The sequence below is a fragment of the Contarinia nasturtii genome, unplaced genomic scaffold (genome assembly GCF_009176525.2).
Source record: "Contarinia nasturtii isolate CC-2019 unplaced genomic scaffold, AAFC_CNas_1.1 Cnas_scaffold_78, whole genome shotgun sequence".
Lineage (NCBI taxonomy): Eukaryota > Metazoa > Arthropoda > Insecta > Diptera > Cecidomyiidae > Contarinia > Contarinia nasturtii.
The window spans coordinates 2192868-2212089 of NW_022197436.1; the positions used below are offsets into that span (position 1 = coordinate 2192868).

The 19222-nt window shown below is 32.0% G+C and overlaps 4 protein-coding genes across 5 annotated transcripts; 2 read left to right on the forward strand and 2 right to left on the reverse strand.

The window, feature by feature from the left end:
* Positions 1-271: 271 nt before the first annotated feature.
* On the reverse strand, positions 272-11158 carry LOC116338366. Its single transcript, XM_031763565.1, has 5 exons — positions 10407-11158; positions 2877-3067; positions 2595-2758; positions 1461-1632; positions 272-1151 (listed from the first exon to the last, which is right to left on the reverse strand). The coding sequence occupies exons 1-5, from the start codon at positions 10431-10433 to the stop codon at positions 965-967; spliced, it is 741 nt and encodes a 246-aa protein (XP_031619425.1). The 5' UTR covers positions 10434-11158; the 3' UTR covers positions 272-964.
* A 2599-nt stretch (positions 11159-13757) lies between these two features.
* Positions 13758-14793, forward strand: LOC116337097 (charged multivesicular body protein 1b). The gene is made up of 4 exons (XM_031761418.1): positions 13758-13773; positions 13869-14113; positions 14171-14391; positions 14455-14793. Exons 1-4 carry the CDS (start codon positions 13758-13760, stop codon positions 14573-14575), a joined length of 603 nt encoding a protein of 200 aa, XP_031617278.1. The 3' UTR covers positions 14576-14793.
* Positions 14794-14956: 163 nt separating this feature from the next.
* On the reverse strand, positions 14957-16310 carry LOC116337105 (coatomer subunit zeta-1). Its single transcript, XM_031761430.1, has 4 exons — positions 16161-16310; positions 15682-16061; positions 15524-15614; positions 14957-15123 (listed from the first exon to the last, which is right to left on the reverse strand). Exons 1-4 carry the CDS (start codon positions 16176-16178, stop codon positions 15076-15078), a joined length of 537 nt encoding a protein of 178 aa, XP_031617290.1. The 5' UTR covers positions 16179-16310; the 3' UTR covers positions 14957-15075.
* A 355-nt stretch (positions 16311-16665) lies between these two features.
* On the forward strand, positions 16666-19189 carry LOC116350836 (bifunctional coenzyme A synthase). Of its 2 annotated transcripts, none has more exons than XM_031782920.1 (6): positions 16666-16948; positions 17038-17788; positions 17872-18020; positions 18098-18742; positions 18809-18955; positions 19018-19189. In XM_031782920.1, exons 2-6 carry the CDS (start codon positions 17194-17196, stop codon positions 19060-19062), a joined length of 1581 nt encoding a protein of 526 aa, XP_031638780.1. In that variant the 5' UTR covers positions 16666-16948; positions 17038-17193; the 3' UTR covers positions 19063-19189. The 2 variants fall into 2 exon arrangements, with proteins under 2 accessions (XP_031638780.1, XP_031638702.1); XM_031782842.1 differs by having other exon boundaries at positions 16666-16845.
* Positions 19190-19222: the final 33 nt, after the last annotated feature.

The window sequence follows — 19222 nt, forward strand, 5'->3', positions numbered from 1 at the left end:
TGAGAAGTAGTGATCCACACCGCTTAAAAAAAAATCTTGATTTGGTATCTTTTAAGGAGGCCGAGGTTGAATGGACTTTTTCATGATACATCTAGTTTGATGACGTTAGAAGGAATTCCAATGAAAATTGGCTGTACCTCCCATACAAAGTTTTCGATTTCATTCTCAATATGAGGACTCTGAAACGAAAAAAGGGGAAGAAAAAAATGGTGTCACATGGTTTTTTTTTCGAAAGTTCAAAACTTTATCCAAAACAAAAGAAAAATCCAGATTTAAGATATAACTAAATACAAAATTTATTCAACTTTTATACATTAATGCTTAAATGCTTTTTTGTTCTCTGTTCTTTTAGCGGGCTTCAAATTATACTTCCTTGATTAAAACTTAAATCAACTTGCTTGTTCGCTAATTTCCAAATAAAATTTACGTCTTTTCAGGTAGTTACATTTTTTGATTTCACTTTTGCCCTTCATACAAGTTAAATAATAAAAAAGAAATCGGTGTGTGTATATAAATATATTCAAATCGTTTCGAAGAGAATTAAAATTAGTATTACTAAATAAATAGATGGTTTTAAATTAAAATGTGAAAATCGCAATATGACTACATTAAAATAATGGGGCGCAATATATATTTCATTTGAGAAACAAAATCATTTCTAACTATTGACAACACTTTTTTTTTATTCAATTTGAATTTTATGTTCATTTTTTCTCTTATAATCGAAAGAATATTGTTGAAACTGTACGATTAAAAAAATTGGCCGTTACGAGCAATCATTCATTTTCCAATATTGACATTTATTTCATCATAAATCATCCATCATCACATTGTATTTTGAATAATTTATGCATGTGTGCAATTTTTTGTATTTGGATTGGAAAAGAGAAAGAAAGAAAAACAGACAAACGAATAAATCTCTTCTTCGTGGCTTGATTGAAGACGAATGAATTTTGGGGCTAAACTAAGATGTTGGTGGCTTTGAATCGGCTGTGGCATCTCCAGCATATTTTGGTTTGCACACGCATCCACTCTCAACAAGAACATAATCTTGGCCGGTTAATGTGACGGGTCCTAGTGGAATCACCAAAAACAAATACGGAACATAGGTTTGTGTGCATTCACCACGGACAACATCACACTCGGAAGATCTAAGCATCATTTTAAATTTAAAAAAAAGAAGAAAATAATAATAAGAACACTTTTGATTCCATTTCACAGTATCGGTTTAAATGACTATTAAACAGTTAAATTGACACACAAACAAACAAAAAAATAAGCGAAAAAAGGCGCAATTAGAGCATATAAAATTCAGAAAGAGAGAGACAGAAAAAAAAATTTGCTTGTGGCCAACAATCTGCATTCTATTATTAAAGCAATAAATCACGAGAAAACTAAATAAGAATAGCTCACAAAATCTAAGAAACAAGAAAAGAAAGAAAGAAAACCAATCAACTTACTCGCACACTTCAAACACCACTTGCTGCAATAAATCTGGGAATTTTTGCACGATTGTCACAGGTTGACCCGATGTTAAACTAACGCCGTACATTGGCGCCGTAGTATTATAGCGTGTTTTACAGAGACGTGCCGGCGTTGCATTACATTTTTCCACGGAAGTTAACGCACGGGCTGCAAAAGAAAAAAAAAAATCAATAAACATTTTACCTATGTCTATAAACCTCCGAGCAGCGAAAAAAAAAAACTGAACAAAAAAACTTGGGTAAACATGGAAAAAAAGCGTAGATCGTGTCAATTGCTGAATATGCATTTCACTGCACAGCATCCAATGACGATTTTATGGTATAATTCTGAATGTTCGGAATGTAGAACAACCGGCCTATTGATTTGAGCCTATTGTTTATATAAACAAATCAATAGGTCTATTGTTCTACATTCCAAAAATTTCATTCGGAATTGTATCGTCGCTGAGTGATAGAATTTTTTTTGTTCACACAAAATAAGTGAAAGATAGGAAATATTTCCCACAATCAATTCCGGAGAGTTGCTTTTTAAATTGCAAGATATGTTCAATACGCGTTCGGTGAATGTAAATAAATCAGAGTCAGAAAAACACAAAGAAATGGCACACCGACATATATATAATATTTCAACAAAAAAAAAAGAAGAAAAAAAACTCATCAAGTGAAAAAACAAAATAACTGAAGTTCTTAAACGCGCTCAAAAATGGCACAAATCAAAAGCCGTCGTCGACCTTCTCTTGCATTCTATTCGTCGGTTCAACCGACTTGTTGCTGTGCTGCCTATGTGCTGTATTCGTCAATTATTATGCATAACTTTGGCCGATGAGAGTGTATTTAAATTTTTGATTTAAGTTTTGGTGGCACACTTAGTCTTTACATATTATCACAAGCAATGAGATTTATAAAATTGACTCGTACATTTTATGGCATGTAATCAACAAATAAGGACTGCCATTTTCCATTTGCGAAAAGGTGTTTTTTTTCTTGTCATCTTTGTTGAACGCAGTTGAAAATGCAAAGTTCTTTTTTTTTAATAAAGAAGATTCAACACTTTCAATAATGACTTTATGATAATGTCTTTCTCTTTATCTAATTCATAATAATATTTACCATTTCGAACAGCTAAACTATGAACATCATGATTGGCCAGTGAATATGAATTCATTAGCATGCTTTGTGTGAGTGATGGATCAAGTGTTGGTGGAATTTGTCCATTCATTCGTCCTTTTCTTGCTCCGCTTGACCAATGGCTGTACACTTTTTGAATGGTTGCACTGCAAGAGTCAATTTATCAAAATGTTTATCAGTAGTGAAATATTTTGAATTCATCGTAGATAGAAGCTAACCAAAAACTAATTCCAATAACTTCAATCACGTCTTTGTGAAAATTACCTTGGATATGGTGCATTATTGGGTCCAATACAGTTGACATCGTCGGTGAGAGCGTTTCCGGATAGATATTTAAGTTTTGTATCAGTTGTGCATCGTTCTGTTGGATATGTGGACCACATCGATTTCGATCTCACTGACGAATGTACCAATGATGATACACATATTGTGAATATTGTATAAACTGTTAAAACCTATTCAATTTTTAGAACAAAAATAATCCAAATCAATTACAAAAGTTTTAAACATCAAAATTAAAATTAAATCCAAGGACATTCTTGACTGTCTAGTGATTCTGGGACCAAATGCTTAGATAATTGAATTTTTGGTCAAAATTGTCACACATTTTCCAACTGAATAGAAGCACATATCCAGCCGGTAACTCAGTCAAGGTATCTTAACACAGTAAAATCGGTAAAAAAGAAAGATATTTGATTGTGCGATTTTGAAGAAGAAGAAAAACAGTTACTTGGTGAATTGATCATGTGTCGATTATGAATGACACAGACTATGATTAGTAGCGTGCACACACACACCTGCATACACATACACATGTTAAAGTAAATGGGGGACACAAAATATGATTCCCAAACAATGACGAATAATGATAAAGAAAGAGAAATTTTCGTTCAATTCGATTCAGGCCAAGTATGAATGAATGCGCTCACGATCAAGAAAGAGAAAGAAATGGATTGATGAAGATAAATATCCCGTTGAAAAAGAATAACATAGAATTTCATTGGACTGATAGCAATCTTTGATGTGATTGACGAAATCACACATATAATGTTGTAGGAAAGTAACAACTGCAACACAAATAAAATTGAAAGAGATATTTTTATTTCACTTCCAAATCGAGAAAGTAAGTGCAAGTAATTTGAATACTTTGTTTCGCGGAAATTTCTGTGGAATGTGACATGGAAAACTCATTCATTTCAATATTAAAAAAAAAATTTGATTATGATTGCAGCCTATATCAATCACTAACCAGTCAAACTCGATTCGTATTTTTGAAATAATAATTTTGAGATGTAATGATGAACGATGACTAAAAATTCAGTGTGAGTTTGACATGAGTTTGACATGAGAAGGCGATACATTCATTATTTGTTTGTTATGTGATATCAATTGTTTGTATTCAACGAGACGGAATTTGTTTAACGAGACATATTTAGAAGAAAAAACTAAATGAAAAGAAGAAAAATCCGTGGCGCATACCTTAGATCATGGTTGACTCTTTCGCTTGCGCATTATAACTTATATGAGAAGTCGTAGCGGATCAATGTCAATGAACCGAGCATTAACCAATTTATTTCTCTTCCTCTCTTTCTCTCAATTTGTCACTATAGTGCTATTGCCATAGCAATATAACTATTTTATTTGATTCACCCGGTTTCAAAATGTGCACACGTCATTGTTTCAACGTAGGTATGAAGAATCGAAAACATCATTCTGAAATATGAGTCGTTCTTTTCTTTTTAAGAGTCAATGCAATTCTTTTAGTCGGTTTTTTTCTTCTTCTCAGTAAAGTTAGATTAATCAACCAGTTTCTACGGCATGTATTGATATTGCTTGCGAGTATTATTTCTGCGGTTCTAAAGAGGTATATGAGGTGTGTTTTATATCATAAATCTTGTCTGAGAGACAGAGGATCATATACTGATTCTGATTATAAGCATAAACTAATGTACTATCGTATCACTTCGCTGTAATGTCTCGTCACCTCGATCATGATGAGAATGAGGTATTGAGATCTACAAACCTATGTATATATATAATTATCGCTCCGGCTCTATATTGTCTTTCGCAGCACACACTATGTGAATGCCTCAGAGCAAAAACACTGCACATTTTTTAAATTTAAGTTGCTTTGTGTCTGTCACGAGTACAGTTAAGCCAATTAATAGCTGACACTTAGATTAAGTAAGTGAAGTTTGAATTTGAGCAAAAGTAGTACAAAAAAATTTGAGCAAAATAACAGGTTAATCCAAATGTAAAGATAAAAATGCAAACAAAAAATGTTTTTTGCTTTAAATTTTTGGAGTTCTTCACATTTTTGACAATTTATTGTTTTTTTTTTTTTTTTTTTTAATATTTTGTGTGTTTACTCTGCGATGTTCAAATATCATATTGAAAGCATCATTTTCTTTGTTATTCGATCGAATAAAATCAGTTTGTTTCAAAAAAAAATCGAAATTAATCAAATTACTGACTAATTTAACAACAGCATTTGAAGAAGCATTTAGCAACAGCATATTTCATTCATAGAATATAAAAATGACCAACCTATCAAACGAAAATGTTATCGTCGTTGTAATTTCCATTTCATTTGCAAAAGAAAAGCGAATCAGCATTTATGTGCTTGATTATTACAATATTCTTTATTTCTACTCATCAGAGTCAGGCAAATTGGTAATCATAACAGATAATGATTATGATTGGTTATTCAAAGAAAGTAGTCAAGTATAAAAACGTCTTTTTTACGTCGTTTTTTTTTAATTAATCGTATATGGTCAAAATAGTAAGATGATTATTCAAGTTTTTGAATAATGTCGCAGTCTGTGTCTCATACTCGATGTTTAAATATAATAATATAAATTAATTATGCTCATGTAATTGATTTACCAACAGCACCAAATATTGCTAGAAAGAAGAATCGTTTCAAAGAGGCGATTTTCGTACGGTTTATTTCTCTTGTAAGTTGTGTAATGATTATTTATTAACCATTGTTTATTTATAATATCAAATTTCCTCATTGAGTGTAAATAAATTCGCATTTCTCAAGAGCGTGTACCCATACGTTGATCGTGATATTTTTTATGTCTCTTTATTTTTCATTCAATAATTGTAGCTGTTATTTTTTTTATTTATATCAGACTGATCTAGCACACGGAAGTTGTCGTCTCCGACTTTACACACAATTTTACTTGTTCTTCAGCTCATTGCTGTTAACTATGAACCTGTTGCACTTCTTGTTTTCTTTATTGTCTGTAACTTCAACTTGCTTTTCATATTGTTCTCAATGTGCGTGAACTCTGCCGCATGTACCTGATACACATGAACGTGCGAATTTTTTAGTGAAATTAAAACGGTTGCGTTGAAAAAAAAATGTTGTCATTTGGTGATTGTGTGAGTATCTGTCTACATATCTGTAACACTTCGGACAATTCGAAAACAGAGAAAGTTATGAAAAAAAACCGCTCATGAACTAGAACTATTTTAAATTCATCGAAAGTAATTTATCAGCAACACACTATCGGGGCGACTAAAGTAGACCAGTTTTTTTGTTGTTAAAAACGAAATGTTTTCGGTTCAGGCCATGAACTTTGTGTATGTATGAATTTTGAAAAAGAAAAAGAAATTGACGGCAAATAAATTAACGTGCTTTGATATGTTGTTTTAATATTCAATGAAAATACGCGAAATTTGTCGCGGAGGAAACCGAAATTTCAAATGTTAAAAAAACAATGCTTTAAATCCAATTTGAGATTATTACATCTATTTTTTTTCGCCGTAACGGAAATGAAGAGAAATTTCGAGCAAATTTATCCTTTCCGTCTAATAATATGAACACGTTCATTGAAAACTAATCAATCATTTTCGACGCGCTGTTGGAAAAGTCATTATGATATTCAAAGATTTTTATCAAAAGATAGCCAATGTGGAAAAGCGTAACTTTTTACGTGACACTGTTAGTTTTTCGTTTTTTTTTTTTTTTTTTTTTTGATTCAATGAATTCACGTTCCTTTTATCTTTTCGATAGGCATGTAATGTTTGGCTCACGTTTTCATTCACGAACGTACAATTGAGCATACAAATGCTATAAAATAGTTTAGTTTTTTTTTTAGTAAGAAAAACGTGAGCGTTTAAAATTTCCAATTTTATGTTGTATTCACAAAGATTCAATTCCCTATTTAAGATAAAATCTTTTTATTTTATCATATAATTTCACTTGGAGCGATGGACTCAAGACAACAACCAATTCAAAGTGCGAATAATATACGTTTTATAATACAGCCGAGATTTAAGATACAATTTCCACAATTATATCATTATCAACGGATGTCAAACTAATTTCAATGGTTTTGTTTCGTACATTTTTTTACGTGCGCACACACGTACCCTGATCAATGCGATCATCGAAAACGACTTTAAGTGCTTCATTATACATTGTGTCGCGCTTGAACATATAAAATTTGCATAGTAAATGTATTTCGGCGAAGAAAAAAAAACTAATTGAATACGTGATTTGTTTCATCTCATCGTGTATTTACGGAAGAAAATTTAAATAGTGAAATGTAAGATGACTTGAACTTTGCGCTATTATTTTGCTCAATCTGGTTCTCAAGTGAGGCTCACAGCTACCTGATTCATTAAAAAAAATGTTTACTAACTTGACTTTGACTACCACAAAACTTTATTTTGGCGTAAATAAGATGAAGATCAATGTTTGGTTTTTAAGTTCTTTTTTCTATTGTTTATCTGTCGCTTATCGTTTGAAATTCTTCTTATTCAAATAAAATTGATTCATTCAGAGAAATGAGCAACGTCCCTAGAATTTGGAGACAAAATGAAAGCAATGTTTTTATTGTTGAAATGGGCATGTCCGAAAACCGAAATAAAGAATGGGAAAATGTATAAAATATTGCCAAATTCACAAGTTCACGTGATGAAGATATACAATAAAGATAATGGTAACGATCCAACCACCTGAAAACTCTCAAAGTACATGCAAAAGACGTATTGCTAATGAATGAAGCAAATAAGAATTGTTCCAACGAGTGAACAATGAAAATCTTAACTTTTCTTTTTCCCATTCTTGTTTGAGTCAAATTTTAAAAAGAAAATGGTGTCGAAACAGCCAAAAATTATCAACGATGACTAGTTTTTTTTACTCATTTTTCTATCCTCTTCAGACTCGAAGTGTATGTTTTGTTTTAATTGTGAGAAAAATAAATCGTATGCAGTCTTTCGGGGCAAATTTTGATACAAATTAATAAAAGCCTCCGATCGACGGATTTTATTTTATTTTTCGAACCGATCGCATAGTTCGATTTGATCGTGTTCTACTTTTAATTCAGCTTACTGTGACTGAAAGCATATTTAATCGTGACCACAATTTGCTTGGTGGTAACGATTTTGATTACAATTCAAATTTTCAATTATTTATTTAAGAATCAATTTAAATATATGTTTGGAGCCATATGGGTTAAGATGAAACGGAAGTCTTGTACAGCCAAACCAGCCGTAAGAACATTTGTACTGACTGAAAAAGTCATTCATTAAATGTCACGCCGTCATACAAGAAAGTTTGTGAAAGAAAAAGATAAGCGTGCGTCTAGTATAGAACAATTGAAGTAAAAAACAATTGAATTGCCAACTATAAATAGCACACAACACGGATAATTATTTCGTATTTAATTGGATTGGAACACTCGTTTTCAGTTCGGGTGCAAGTTCGACGAGTAAAATTGTGGTATGATGTGATGTTTGATATCAAAGTATAAAAATCAAATATCACAGGCTTTTTCTGTTGTATGCGCAAGTTAAAGAAAAAGAAGAAAAAAAACCACACACAATGTGATTTGCATGGTGAGAATAAAGCGCGGTTTAGTTTCTGTTTTGTTTTTGGCATTGGCTTTGGCTCTTTTTTATTTGCCTTGAATGTAGTACATTTGTACATTCCATTAGCTCACCTACATTTTCTGATGGCTGTTTTATGGTACGCCATCACCAAGTTATGACTGTGTGTAGATTTTTTTTTTCGTGTGCGCATGGTGCGCGCGAGTTCTTTTCCATTTCTTTGCATCGTTCGTTTTAATTCTCTTTCTCTATGTATCATTTTCTCTCTTTCTATTTCTTCGATCGTGCTCTTATTGTGTATGTATTGACTTGTTTTCGTGGCCAACCGTATTGCAATGCTATCGAAAAGAAACCAAGACGACAACAACAGGCAACGACGATGACGACGACGAAGCCGCGCGATATAACGGTTTCTTGTTATGTGTCTTCATGTGTTATATTATTCTTGTTCTTCGTCAAATTACATTTCTTCACCATCGTCATACCGTCATTTTGAATCTTTTGGCTCCGTTCAAGCTTGTATAGATAAATGTTGAAAGGAGAAAAAGAATCGCTTGTGTCTCTCTGTCTTGCTTGCTGTCTGATATTCGATTCATGTTCTCAGCCATATCGAATGAAACCACAACACTGTACAGCCGAGAGACGTGTACATTCGGTTCCGATCTCTTAAGAATTTCTTGCTCAACATTTAACCGTAAACCGTTTATATGTGGATGTGTATGTGCGCGCGCGATTGAAATCAAAAATAATTTCGGTTTTTTTATGACAACATGAATACTATTTACAAAAGTCCGAGTGATAAACGAAGAAAGGCACAAAAAGGTCCCATTTGTTTGGCTTTAATGGAAAATGATCATGCTGTTGCTAATTGTATTTCAGAATATATATTCTGTGTATTAGCATGAGCATGACTTGTACATGCTATGGCATGTCTTCTCTTCTCTCTGCCTCCAATCGATAAGTGAAATGAAAAACATACGAAAGATAGATGAATGTGTTATTTGATTGATTATTTGCATAGAAATCAGCTAGAAACGTTTGCAGTACCAATTGATGTGCTGAGAATATGGACTAATGTGATGGATTCCTTTGTGTGTCTCAGGTAAGCAAGTAACATGCACATTATTTTCTATTGCATTGGACTTTGAAATGAGTTATGTTTGCTTAACAAGGCCTATTATTCGGGACATTTATCACTTTTTTTTGAATTTTTGCGCGTTAGCTCAACTAGTTATTAATTATATTATTAGAATTATTATTACAACTATCGACAATATATGTATAAATGTGTGTGTTGTTGTGTGTGGTCATTTTTTTTTCACAATATGTTGCACCAGAGCAAGCCACTTAAAATTGTGGACGATTCGAAATTGATCAAAGCACACATGACAGAAAGAGATAACAAATAAATATTGTGGCAGAGTGAGAGAGATAATAAAAAATCAGGTCGTTCCAATGAAAATACAGAATAAATATTGCGGAAACAAAAGGAACGAGTGAGTGAGAAAGAGAGCGAAAGAGAGGCAAATAAATGAGAATAAAGATGTGTGTATGTTTAACTAATTACGCTTTTTTAACCGTATAGATTTTTTCCTATTGAGGTGGTGTGTTATATTTTTTTTATCGTTGGTTATATTTCTATTTACTAATTTCACCACGCAAGATGTGCGATCATAGCCGCTTGTTCAATAGTTTTTTTTCATGTAGGTATATACCGTTCCCAATCTAATGTGAACAGATACACTTATAAGGAAATATTATTTAGTTCTCACATATTTTATAACAAATCTTTTTCTCGCTGAATTCAACTTTGTTGAAAAAATATGCTGTACAAATAAATTCTCAACTGCATTAAAGTCAAGGTGATGCAAATTCTTGAATACTATTCTACAAATTTGAACAAATAAAATTATCCTGGAATTTAAAAAAAAAATTGTAGATTTCACTTACTTTTGATAAAGCACCTAAGTAATCCATTTTTATAAGAATCAATTTAAGAATTTTAGTCCAAGATAGAAAATGTTCACTTTTGGAAAGAAAAAGGTTCAATGTTCGAATATATTTTGTCGACGATTAGTTTCGATGCACCAAAGCCAAAGAAAAAAATTATACGTAATATGATTCATTCAAGTGAAATGCGAACTGTATCTCAGCACGGTGATGAATTTGAATTGAAAACTAATCCAAACGTCGGAATGAAAACGGTAAATTGATAGCTATGTTACCACGAAACGGTTAATCACTAACGTAAATAATTCAAATCTCGAAAGCCCGCAAAATATTGTCGCAATAAACAACAACAAGAAACCAATATCAACGAATTTTTTTTAGCATATTCGTGTAAAATTAATTTCGAATATATTACATTGAATAAAATACAAAGAGTCACAAAAAGAAGAATTATTGAGGAAAAAAATTGTTGTTCAAAATGTTGATGACATGCACTCCGATATTTAAACGAGCTACTGAAAATGCTACGTTTTTTTCTGTTTCATTTGGTACCAGAAATTGAAATTTGTTACCACAAGCACTGATAGCTGTCGACTGACTGACTGTGGAATGGTTCCGTGGCTTCTTTGTGCATGGGCAAAAATCTCAGTGGGTTTTGTACTTCTGTATTTTGCTTCTTCCTCTTCTTCTTCTTCTCATATTCTCCTTATTCTTCTTTTTTTACTTCGATTTATTCATTTACTGTAACTTTTCTTTAGCCGATGTTTCTTTATAACCATCGTCTTCGTGTTCTTGTTTCTGGTAATCACCAGTCTCTGTCTCACTATGTCTCGGTCTTTATCTTTCGGTGTGTTTAAATGTGTATTTGAGCTCAAGCTTTATGTGTGTCTGTTTCTGCATGTATATTTTCGTTTATGAATCTCTTGCGCCATTGAACTTCACACGTCAAAATGAACAACAACAATAAATGTGACAATGAAAACTTTTATTAAAAAGCTCAGAAGTTGCTTTTTTGTCTTTATCTCTGTGTAATTCTTTGAATTCAACTAAAACAACGATGAATACGATCGTTAACTATTTCTTTGGATTTAAGGAGACTTTTCAAAAATTCTATTTAAGAATGATGAAAATCAACTATTTTTATCAAAGTGTTTAAATATTCAATTGAATTCGAACAAATCAAATATCAAGTATCAATCGAGTATCGAATTAGAAGAGTCTAAAAATTGGTCTAAATGTGTCACTTTTTAAATATTTTTTTTTTAAATCACAACACGATGTGTCATAGCTTGCAATCACAAACGCATATATTTTTTTGTATGACTGCATAACTGTTTAAAATTCCGCAGCGCCAAAGCGTAAATTCACAAACATAAGTTAACGATTTTGGTGTTCAATATTCTTGTCAACTGTTGCATCTCTACAAAATCAATACATCGCATTCGTCCGTTACGTACTTCATCTTGTGAAATGCTCACCGGAAAATGAACCCAAAAATTTATGTCATTTGTTCGATTTGTGTTAACTGTTTCAAGTCAAAAGACGATGTCGGTCTACTAACAGCATGCGGTCACATGTTTCACAAAAAATGCTTGAAGAAAAATTGTTCAAATTGCCCAAAATGCCAAATAAATGTGACTGAAAATAATTCTATCGAAGTTTTTCTTGACTTCCAAAAGCAACACGAAGATTTCCACCAAACCTTGGTATTCAATGAGACCAATATTTCCACAATCACATCAAATGGACATGAATAATCATCAAACCCAATCAACGAAACGAATATTTCTGATCACATTTATCAGATGTATCATCAAACCTAATCACCCAGAGAATTGTGGGAAAAATCATCTCGAAATCAACAAAAGTGTCCAGACTTTCGGATAGAATCAATCGTGAAAATCGGATCGGTGTAACCACTCGCTCAATGGCAATACGAACTTGACAAAATCAACTCAATGAAACTGGTTTAGTAACGATGCGTCCGAAAAAACTAACGGTGCTGTAAAGCTGCAAAATTCGATATATTCAAGACGAATTTGTTGACAACGGGGAAACCATTTAGAAAATCATTCAAAAATCTATTAACATTTGTACGAAATATCAAAATTAAATATTTTGCGGTCGAAAATAGCTAAATCTTAATAATAAAATGAACCTTTGGGGAATAATTTTTCTCGCATAAATGCACGTATTATAAAAAGCGATTTATATCGCTGTGTATTTTGAAAGAAATGTGTGCCGCCAAAAACGTCTTATTTAATATTGACAGTTAAACGTTATTTGCAAGCGGCAATACTGAACGTATATAACGTCCATTGGCCAGGTATATGTTCACGGCCGAAATCAGGGCCGGATTTATGTGTAGTTTCAGTCAAATTCAACGTCACAATGAAATAAAAAAAAAAACGATTCAATTGCTAATCAAACTCAGCGAACTAACAGATGATTGTTATAAACTAATTTCTTGATGGTGAAAATATGATTTCTCACGTTGTTAGTTTGTAAATGTTCTTTTATTTTAAAATAAAAACGAAAACAAACACGTAAAGAAATATTTTCGTTGCAAAATCACAATTTTAAAAAAAGAATTCAATTGTATGATTTGGATGTGACAATGAATCGATTACAATTATTTTTTAGAATGAAAACAAATGCTGTTCGGCACCGGTTTGATGTGCACAGCAGCCAACTGTCAATTATCATATTTATGCGTTCTGAATTCGAAGTTTGAAATTGTAATTCTGTTCATGAAATCAAATAAATATTGCTGAACATTTAAGCAAAAATGCTGTTGCCGAAACTAAAATCAAGTCAGAAAAATCTCTTTGTATACTAGTTGTTTATTATTATTTTCTGTGATTATCATTAGAATTCAAATACAAAATTGAAACTTAACGTTGTGTTAAGTCGGGTTCACACATAATCTGTCTTCTATTTGACACGAAAAACCAAGATGGGTCAAAGCGGCAATACTAAACGAGTATTTTGTTTTTGTTTTTTTTTTCTTCTTTTCAACTACAGTAATATCCCCTACGAGCATATATACTTTGTTCATTGATATTTTTTCGATTGGTAATTTTGACAGATATGGAATATGAGTCATTTTCATGTATACATTAAACGATGAACTAACTCAATTGATTACTAACTACAACAAATTTCGTCAATCAATTTATTTCTAATTAGTTTGGTGTTTTCAAAAAATTAAAAACAAAAATTTTGTCGAACAGTACAGAACAACAGGATTGTTAAAATTTTATATTTGAGTGAGATTTTGTCTTCACATTACACACAAAATTTCATAGTTGCTTTTTTTCATACCAGAAAAAATTTAACATTCTCTAAACTATGTCGGCCATGGAAAGTAAGCTATTATGTTTTCATTTATACTAATGAAGACAGTGTTATATTCGATATAGTTGGCATCATTGATTCATTATAATTCATTTATTTCCACAGATCATTTATTCAATCTAAAATTTGCGGTGAAACAATTGGAACGTGAATCGAAAAAGTGTGATAAACAAGAGAAACTAGAAAAAACTAAGGCAAAAAAAGCCATTTCGGCTGGTAATGTTGATATTGCCCGTATTCATGCCGAAAATGCCATTCGACAGAAGAGCCAAAAAGTTAATTATTTGCGTATGAGTGCTCGCGTTGATGCTGTTGCCAGTCGTGTACAATCTGCACTAACCACACGAAATGTAAGTTTAAACATGGCTTTTAGTTGTTTGTGATGATGTCATTATTCTAATCTTCAGGTGACTACTTCAATGGCTGGTGTTGTTCGTGCTATGGATGCGGCAATGAAGGGCATGAATTTGGAGAAGATTTCATCGTTGATGGATAAATTTGAACAACAATTCGAAGATCTGGACGTACAAAGCTCGTATATGGAAAATACCATGTCGCAAACGACCACTACGGCCGTACCTCAAGGCGATGTTGATTCATTACTACAGCAAGTCGCAGATGAAGCTGGGTAAATTGTCATTTTTATTTATAACGAAAGCAAATTTATTGATTTTTTTTTGTTTTTATCCAGTTTGGAATTAAATATGGAGCTGCCAAGTGGACCACAAGCATCAGTCGGTCAATCGACCCAAGTTTCACAAGAACAAGATGAACTTACCCAACGTTTGGCCCGACTTCGTCAAACCGAATAAACCAAATACACAAAGAGAGCGCTATATTCTTTTCTTTTTCCTTTATTATAAAATATTCAAATTTTATCAAACGAAAACAAAACAAAATATAATTCATTAAGACAACGCAGAATATTGCATCTCTATTGCGTATAAATTTATCGAAACTATTTTCAAATGATGTTTAGTTTCGGCTGTAAAGAATATGGAAAATAAATGAATATTATTGATATGATGAATGCAACTCTTTTTCCATTTGGCCTGAGAGTATGTGTATTTATGTAGGTATGTAAGAGAGACAGACAGAGAGAGAGAGAGAGAGAGAACGGGAGTGTATGGGAAAAAGCTAGAAAGAAAAGCATATGCAGAATATAATAATTGAAATGTTCTTCTTTCTATTGAATTCCAATTTTTTTTTTTGATTTACAATTTTATTGCTGTGTAAAAGTAATAATAATACATTGGATTCGGCTGAATTAGAATGTAAATGGGTGAATTTTAAGATAAACAAGACTACATTATTATTTAAGAAGTGACCATTTAAGTTGTTCTTTTGCTGATTGGATCACCTGCATGGAAAATGTTCGAAAAATTCATTAGTAAATTCACTGGAAATGATTATGCCTTATATAAAATAAAACAAAATGGCTTAAATTGATCTAATTGATATATTGAACAATTAAAAAATGATTTTGTGTAAAGAAAAAATAGTTTAACAATTTATATTCAACAAAATGTTCTGGGTGCAGGGCAAAAAAAAGGAAAAAAAAAAAACATTATTCAAATAATAAACAAAAAGAAAACTATTTATATTAGGTATGGATAATTTTGGCAGCGACGTGCATGAGATTTGAGTCAATTTGTTCATATGGTTGTGGAATAAATTTGTGCATATATGTTTTTTTTTGTTCTGTCGGCCTTGTAACAATATATCTACTACCAAAAAAGACCGTTCAGTGTGTTGGTTACCTGTGCCACTGTTTGCTCTCCGATTGGAATGTCATCATTACGTAAATCGACACGTTTCACCACCGCCGATGGGTCAGCTTCCAAAATAATTCTTCAAAGAGAGAGAAAAACCATTTCATTCCACATATTTGTTTAACCATATCCCGCATTCTACTTACCCGCCATCACAGATTTCATCAAATGCCAGCATGATAATATCTAAATTGTCCAATACGGCACGCTTTTCAACATTTTTCTTCAAAATCAAACTTATTGAGTCATACAGGCAATTCAATACCGACAATAAAATCAATTCATTCTCCTGTGTACTGCCCATCACATAAAAGAAAAGATCCACATTGTTTTTATAAACACACGTCAAACCATCCAACATAATGATTTCGGATGCGGCTCGATGTGTTTTATTGAAGAGATTTTTTTCAAATGTTTTTTGCTCTTTAACGGTTGCCAAAATATTTTTGTCATAATATTTGGCGAGAATTCGATTGCCATCATTATCTAAAATGCACATTCCTTTGATGGTGAACAGAGTCGGTTCCTGCAATAATTACATGTTTTTTTTTTTCAAATAACTTACATGTTTTAATTTTTTTTACGCAGACACGCATAAAATAAAATCCAAATGAAATTAATTTACCAGTAAAACACCTTCCATCTTTAAATGATTGACTTTCGTTTTTGGTCCAACTTTGATTTAATTTATTTTGATGTGGAACAAATAATTGTAAATTTGTTTATGCAGCGCACAGAAATTACAGTCTATACTCATTGACACGTATTAATGCCAGATGTCAGCAATATTATGGTTCATCTACATGAAAACATAACCTCATTCCGATAAAACTTGAATGTTTGAAAAAGAGTTTTCGATTATTTTGAAATTGTAATGTTTTTTTTTTATATTAAGACAGTTCAATCGCAGTGATATTATGAAAAATAGAATCGAACGTCGAATAAATAACAAAATTATGATGGATTCGATGTGATCAGAATTTACATCATCTTGAAAAATTGAAATTAAATGTATTTTTAAATAATAATGTTTCGTCTACATGAAAACATAAACTTTTATTGAAGACGAACACATCAGATGTCATTTTCTGTCTGATTTAAATATCAAAAGTCTATTCTGTTTTCCTCTGTGAATGTGCTGGTTGTTTTATTTATGAAATTTTTCTTAGTTTTTTCCAAAGAACGACGAAGAAATAAATTACAAACAGTGGCAAATGTTTAATATTGATTTGGAAAAGTGTTTCACATGAAATCGATTGGCATAAAATAAATTAGATGGAAACCAATTGATGTACACTATGATTGTTATAGTAAATAAATAAGTTGTTCATACTTTGATAAAATGGTGTTTGTATTTAATGTTTAAACTCCTGGTTGCTTTGTCGTTCGGTCAAATATGTACTAATTTTATAAGTAATAAGTAATGAAAGATGCGAATAGCAGAGAAATTATAATACACAACATTTGTTTGTTTGTTTTTTTTTTTTCACTCATCTATATAGTAAAATCAAGATCGTGCAAGGAATCGAAGTTCTGAATGGTTCAAATTTAATTGAACAATATCTGAATATATTGAAAACGAACATCACGATTATGCAGTTTCGTGTTTGAGAGTGCAATTTTTTGGATCAAATTTATTTGGAATCGCAAAAAAAAAAATGGCTCGTACGGGTTTATTGGTAGTTACGAATTTATCAAAAATTCGGCATAGCTTGACGGCTGTCAAAAAATACGTTTCAAGTACATTATACATTCAATTATACACGGGTGTTGTTGTCGAACGTAAAAAATTCGTAAACACATTGAAACCAGTGACCAGATATTGTAAACATGCAACTGACATATATTCGTTATCATTGCGAACATGTGATCATTTGGATGTGATTCTTATCATTGGAAATTTAAAAGATAGTGTACTTTGGCAAACAACATCAACCTTACACGTCAAACCAGTCGATGTGCTTCTGTTCGATGACGGCATTTCAAACAACGAAACGACAAAACTGATGGATCGATACAAAGCAACTAATATTATTGAAATTTCCAATGCATTGGGAGAAAATGTTATAAACACAGAACCGGCATCGGTCACCTCCAATGAAAGCCATTCAGAAACTATCGAAGGTGATACGGTTGTATTGGGTGGAACATTTGATCGATTACACGTCGGCCATAAAATGTTGTTAACCGAAGCTGCACTGCGAGCTAGAAAACGGGTTATTGTCGGTGTAACCGATGTAAATATGATTCAAAGTAAAATAACATTTTTTTTCCTTATTTTTGTTTGTTTCGACTGTTTAAACGTTTTCCATATACATTTTTTGTTATTGTTACAGGCAAATTGTTACATGAATTAATTCAACCGGTTAAGACAAGGATCAGTGTAGTTCGTGATTTTTTGGAAACTATTGACAATACATTAATATATGAAGTGGTTCCAATTCAAGATTCATTCGGTCCAACAAAAACCGTTCCGGATTTAGATGTACGATTTTCAAAACAGTTTTCAATATTTTCATATTTTATTAAATGAATATATGTTTTAATCCACACTCTATATAGGTTATTATTGTAAGTGCCGAAACGTATCGTGGCGGTGAAAAGGTGAATGAAATTCGTGAAGCAAACAATTTGAAAAAATTACAAATTCATTGCATTGACATCATTGAATTGGAGAACAATGAAGAGGGCAAAGAGAATAAAATAAGCTCAAGCAATCAACGGATGGATTTGCTTGGTACACGACTTAAAAAACCAATACCAAAACCACATTTACCAAATTACCCATACATAATTGGTTTGATTGGTGGCATTGCATCCGGTAAAAGTATCATTTCACAACATTTTGAAAAACTTGGCGCAGCAGTTATAAACTGTGATCGATTAGCTCATGATGTATATGAACCGGGCACCGATTGTCATGCAAAACTTGCCACACATTTTGGCAACGATATTTTAAATGCCAGCGATGATAATCGAATCGATCGCAAAAAATTGGGCGCAATTGTATTTTCGAATAAGGAAAAATTGAACGAATTGAATGAAATTGTGTGGCCAGCTTTGATGAAAAAAGTTCAAGAGCGCATCAATCAAATTCGTGTGGAAAAATCACATGACGTTGTTATGATTGAAGCAGCCGTACTACTGCAAGCCGGTTGGCAACACGAAATGCATGAAGTTTGGTCATTGATTGTACCACCTGAGCGGGTAAGTATCGTGCCTACACCTTTCGTAAAAGTTGTATGAGTTTTTAAATACTTTTTTCTCACATAGGCAATTCGACGTTTAATAAATCGTGATAATTTGACAGAAGAACAAGCAAAACAACGAATCGATGCACAGCCATCCAATGAGACGATGGTTAGTGAATCAACGGTAGTTTTTTCAACACAATGGAGCTACGAATTTTCTCGTCAACAAGTAATATTATTATTTCATTGCATTATTACACAAGTAAATTACATTTATAATTTATTTTTCAGGCGGAAAAGGCATGGCAGGGACTTCAGGAGTATTTAAAAAAATGAAGAAAAAAAAACAGTCTTAAAACGATTGCATTATTATTTTAATTTGAAAATGAAATACAAAAAAAAAATTGTTAACTTGTATTGCATAGGGATGTGTTCTTGTTTTAAAAGTGTTTTAATATCGTTATTTTGTCGCAATTTTATTCTTATTTAGTTAATT

Coding starts and splice junctions, on each gene's coding strand:
- LOC116350836 (XM_031782920.1), top strand. CDS start 17,194: ATGGCTCGTACGGGTTTATTGGTAGTTACGAATTTATCAAAAATTCGG. Junction 18,021..18,097: donor AAACCGTTCCGGATTTAGAT/GTACGATTTTCA, acceptor CACTCTATATAG/GTTATTATTGTAAGTGCCGA. Junction 18,743..18,808: donor TGATTGTACCACCTGAGCGG/GTAAGTATCGTG, acceptor TTTCTCACATAG/GCAATTCGACGTTTAATAAA.
- LOC116337105 (XM_031761430.1), bottom strand. Junction 15,615..15,681: donor GATGAAATCTGTGATGGCGG/GTAAGTAGAATG, acceptor CTCTCTTTGAAG/AATTATTTTGGAAGCTGACC. Junction 15,124..15,523: donor GAGAGCAAACAGTGGCACAG/GTAACCAACACA, acceptor TTTTCCATGCAG/GTGATCCAATCAGCAAAAGA.
- LOC116337097 (XM_031761418.1), top strand. Junction 14,114..14,170: donor CTGCACTAACCACACGAAAT/GTAAGTTTAAAC, acceptor TCTAATCTTCAG/GTGACTACTTCAATGGCTGG. Junction 14,392..14,454: donor CAAGTCGCAGATGAAGCTGG/GTAAATTGTCAT, acceptor GTTTTTATCCAG/TTTGGAATTAAATATGGAGC.
- LOC116338366 (XM_031763565.1), bottom strand. CDS start 10,433: ATGGATTACTTAGGTGCTTTATCAAAA. Junction 1,633..2,594: donor TAGTTTAGCTGTTCGAAATG/GTAAATATTATT, acceptor TTTCTTTTGCAG/CCCGTGCGTTAACTTCCGTG. Junction 1,152..1,460: donor GTGGTGTTTGAAGTGTGCGA/GTAAGTTGATTG, acceptor AATGATGCTTAG/ATCTTCCGAGTGTGATGTTG.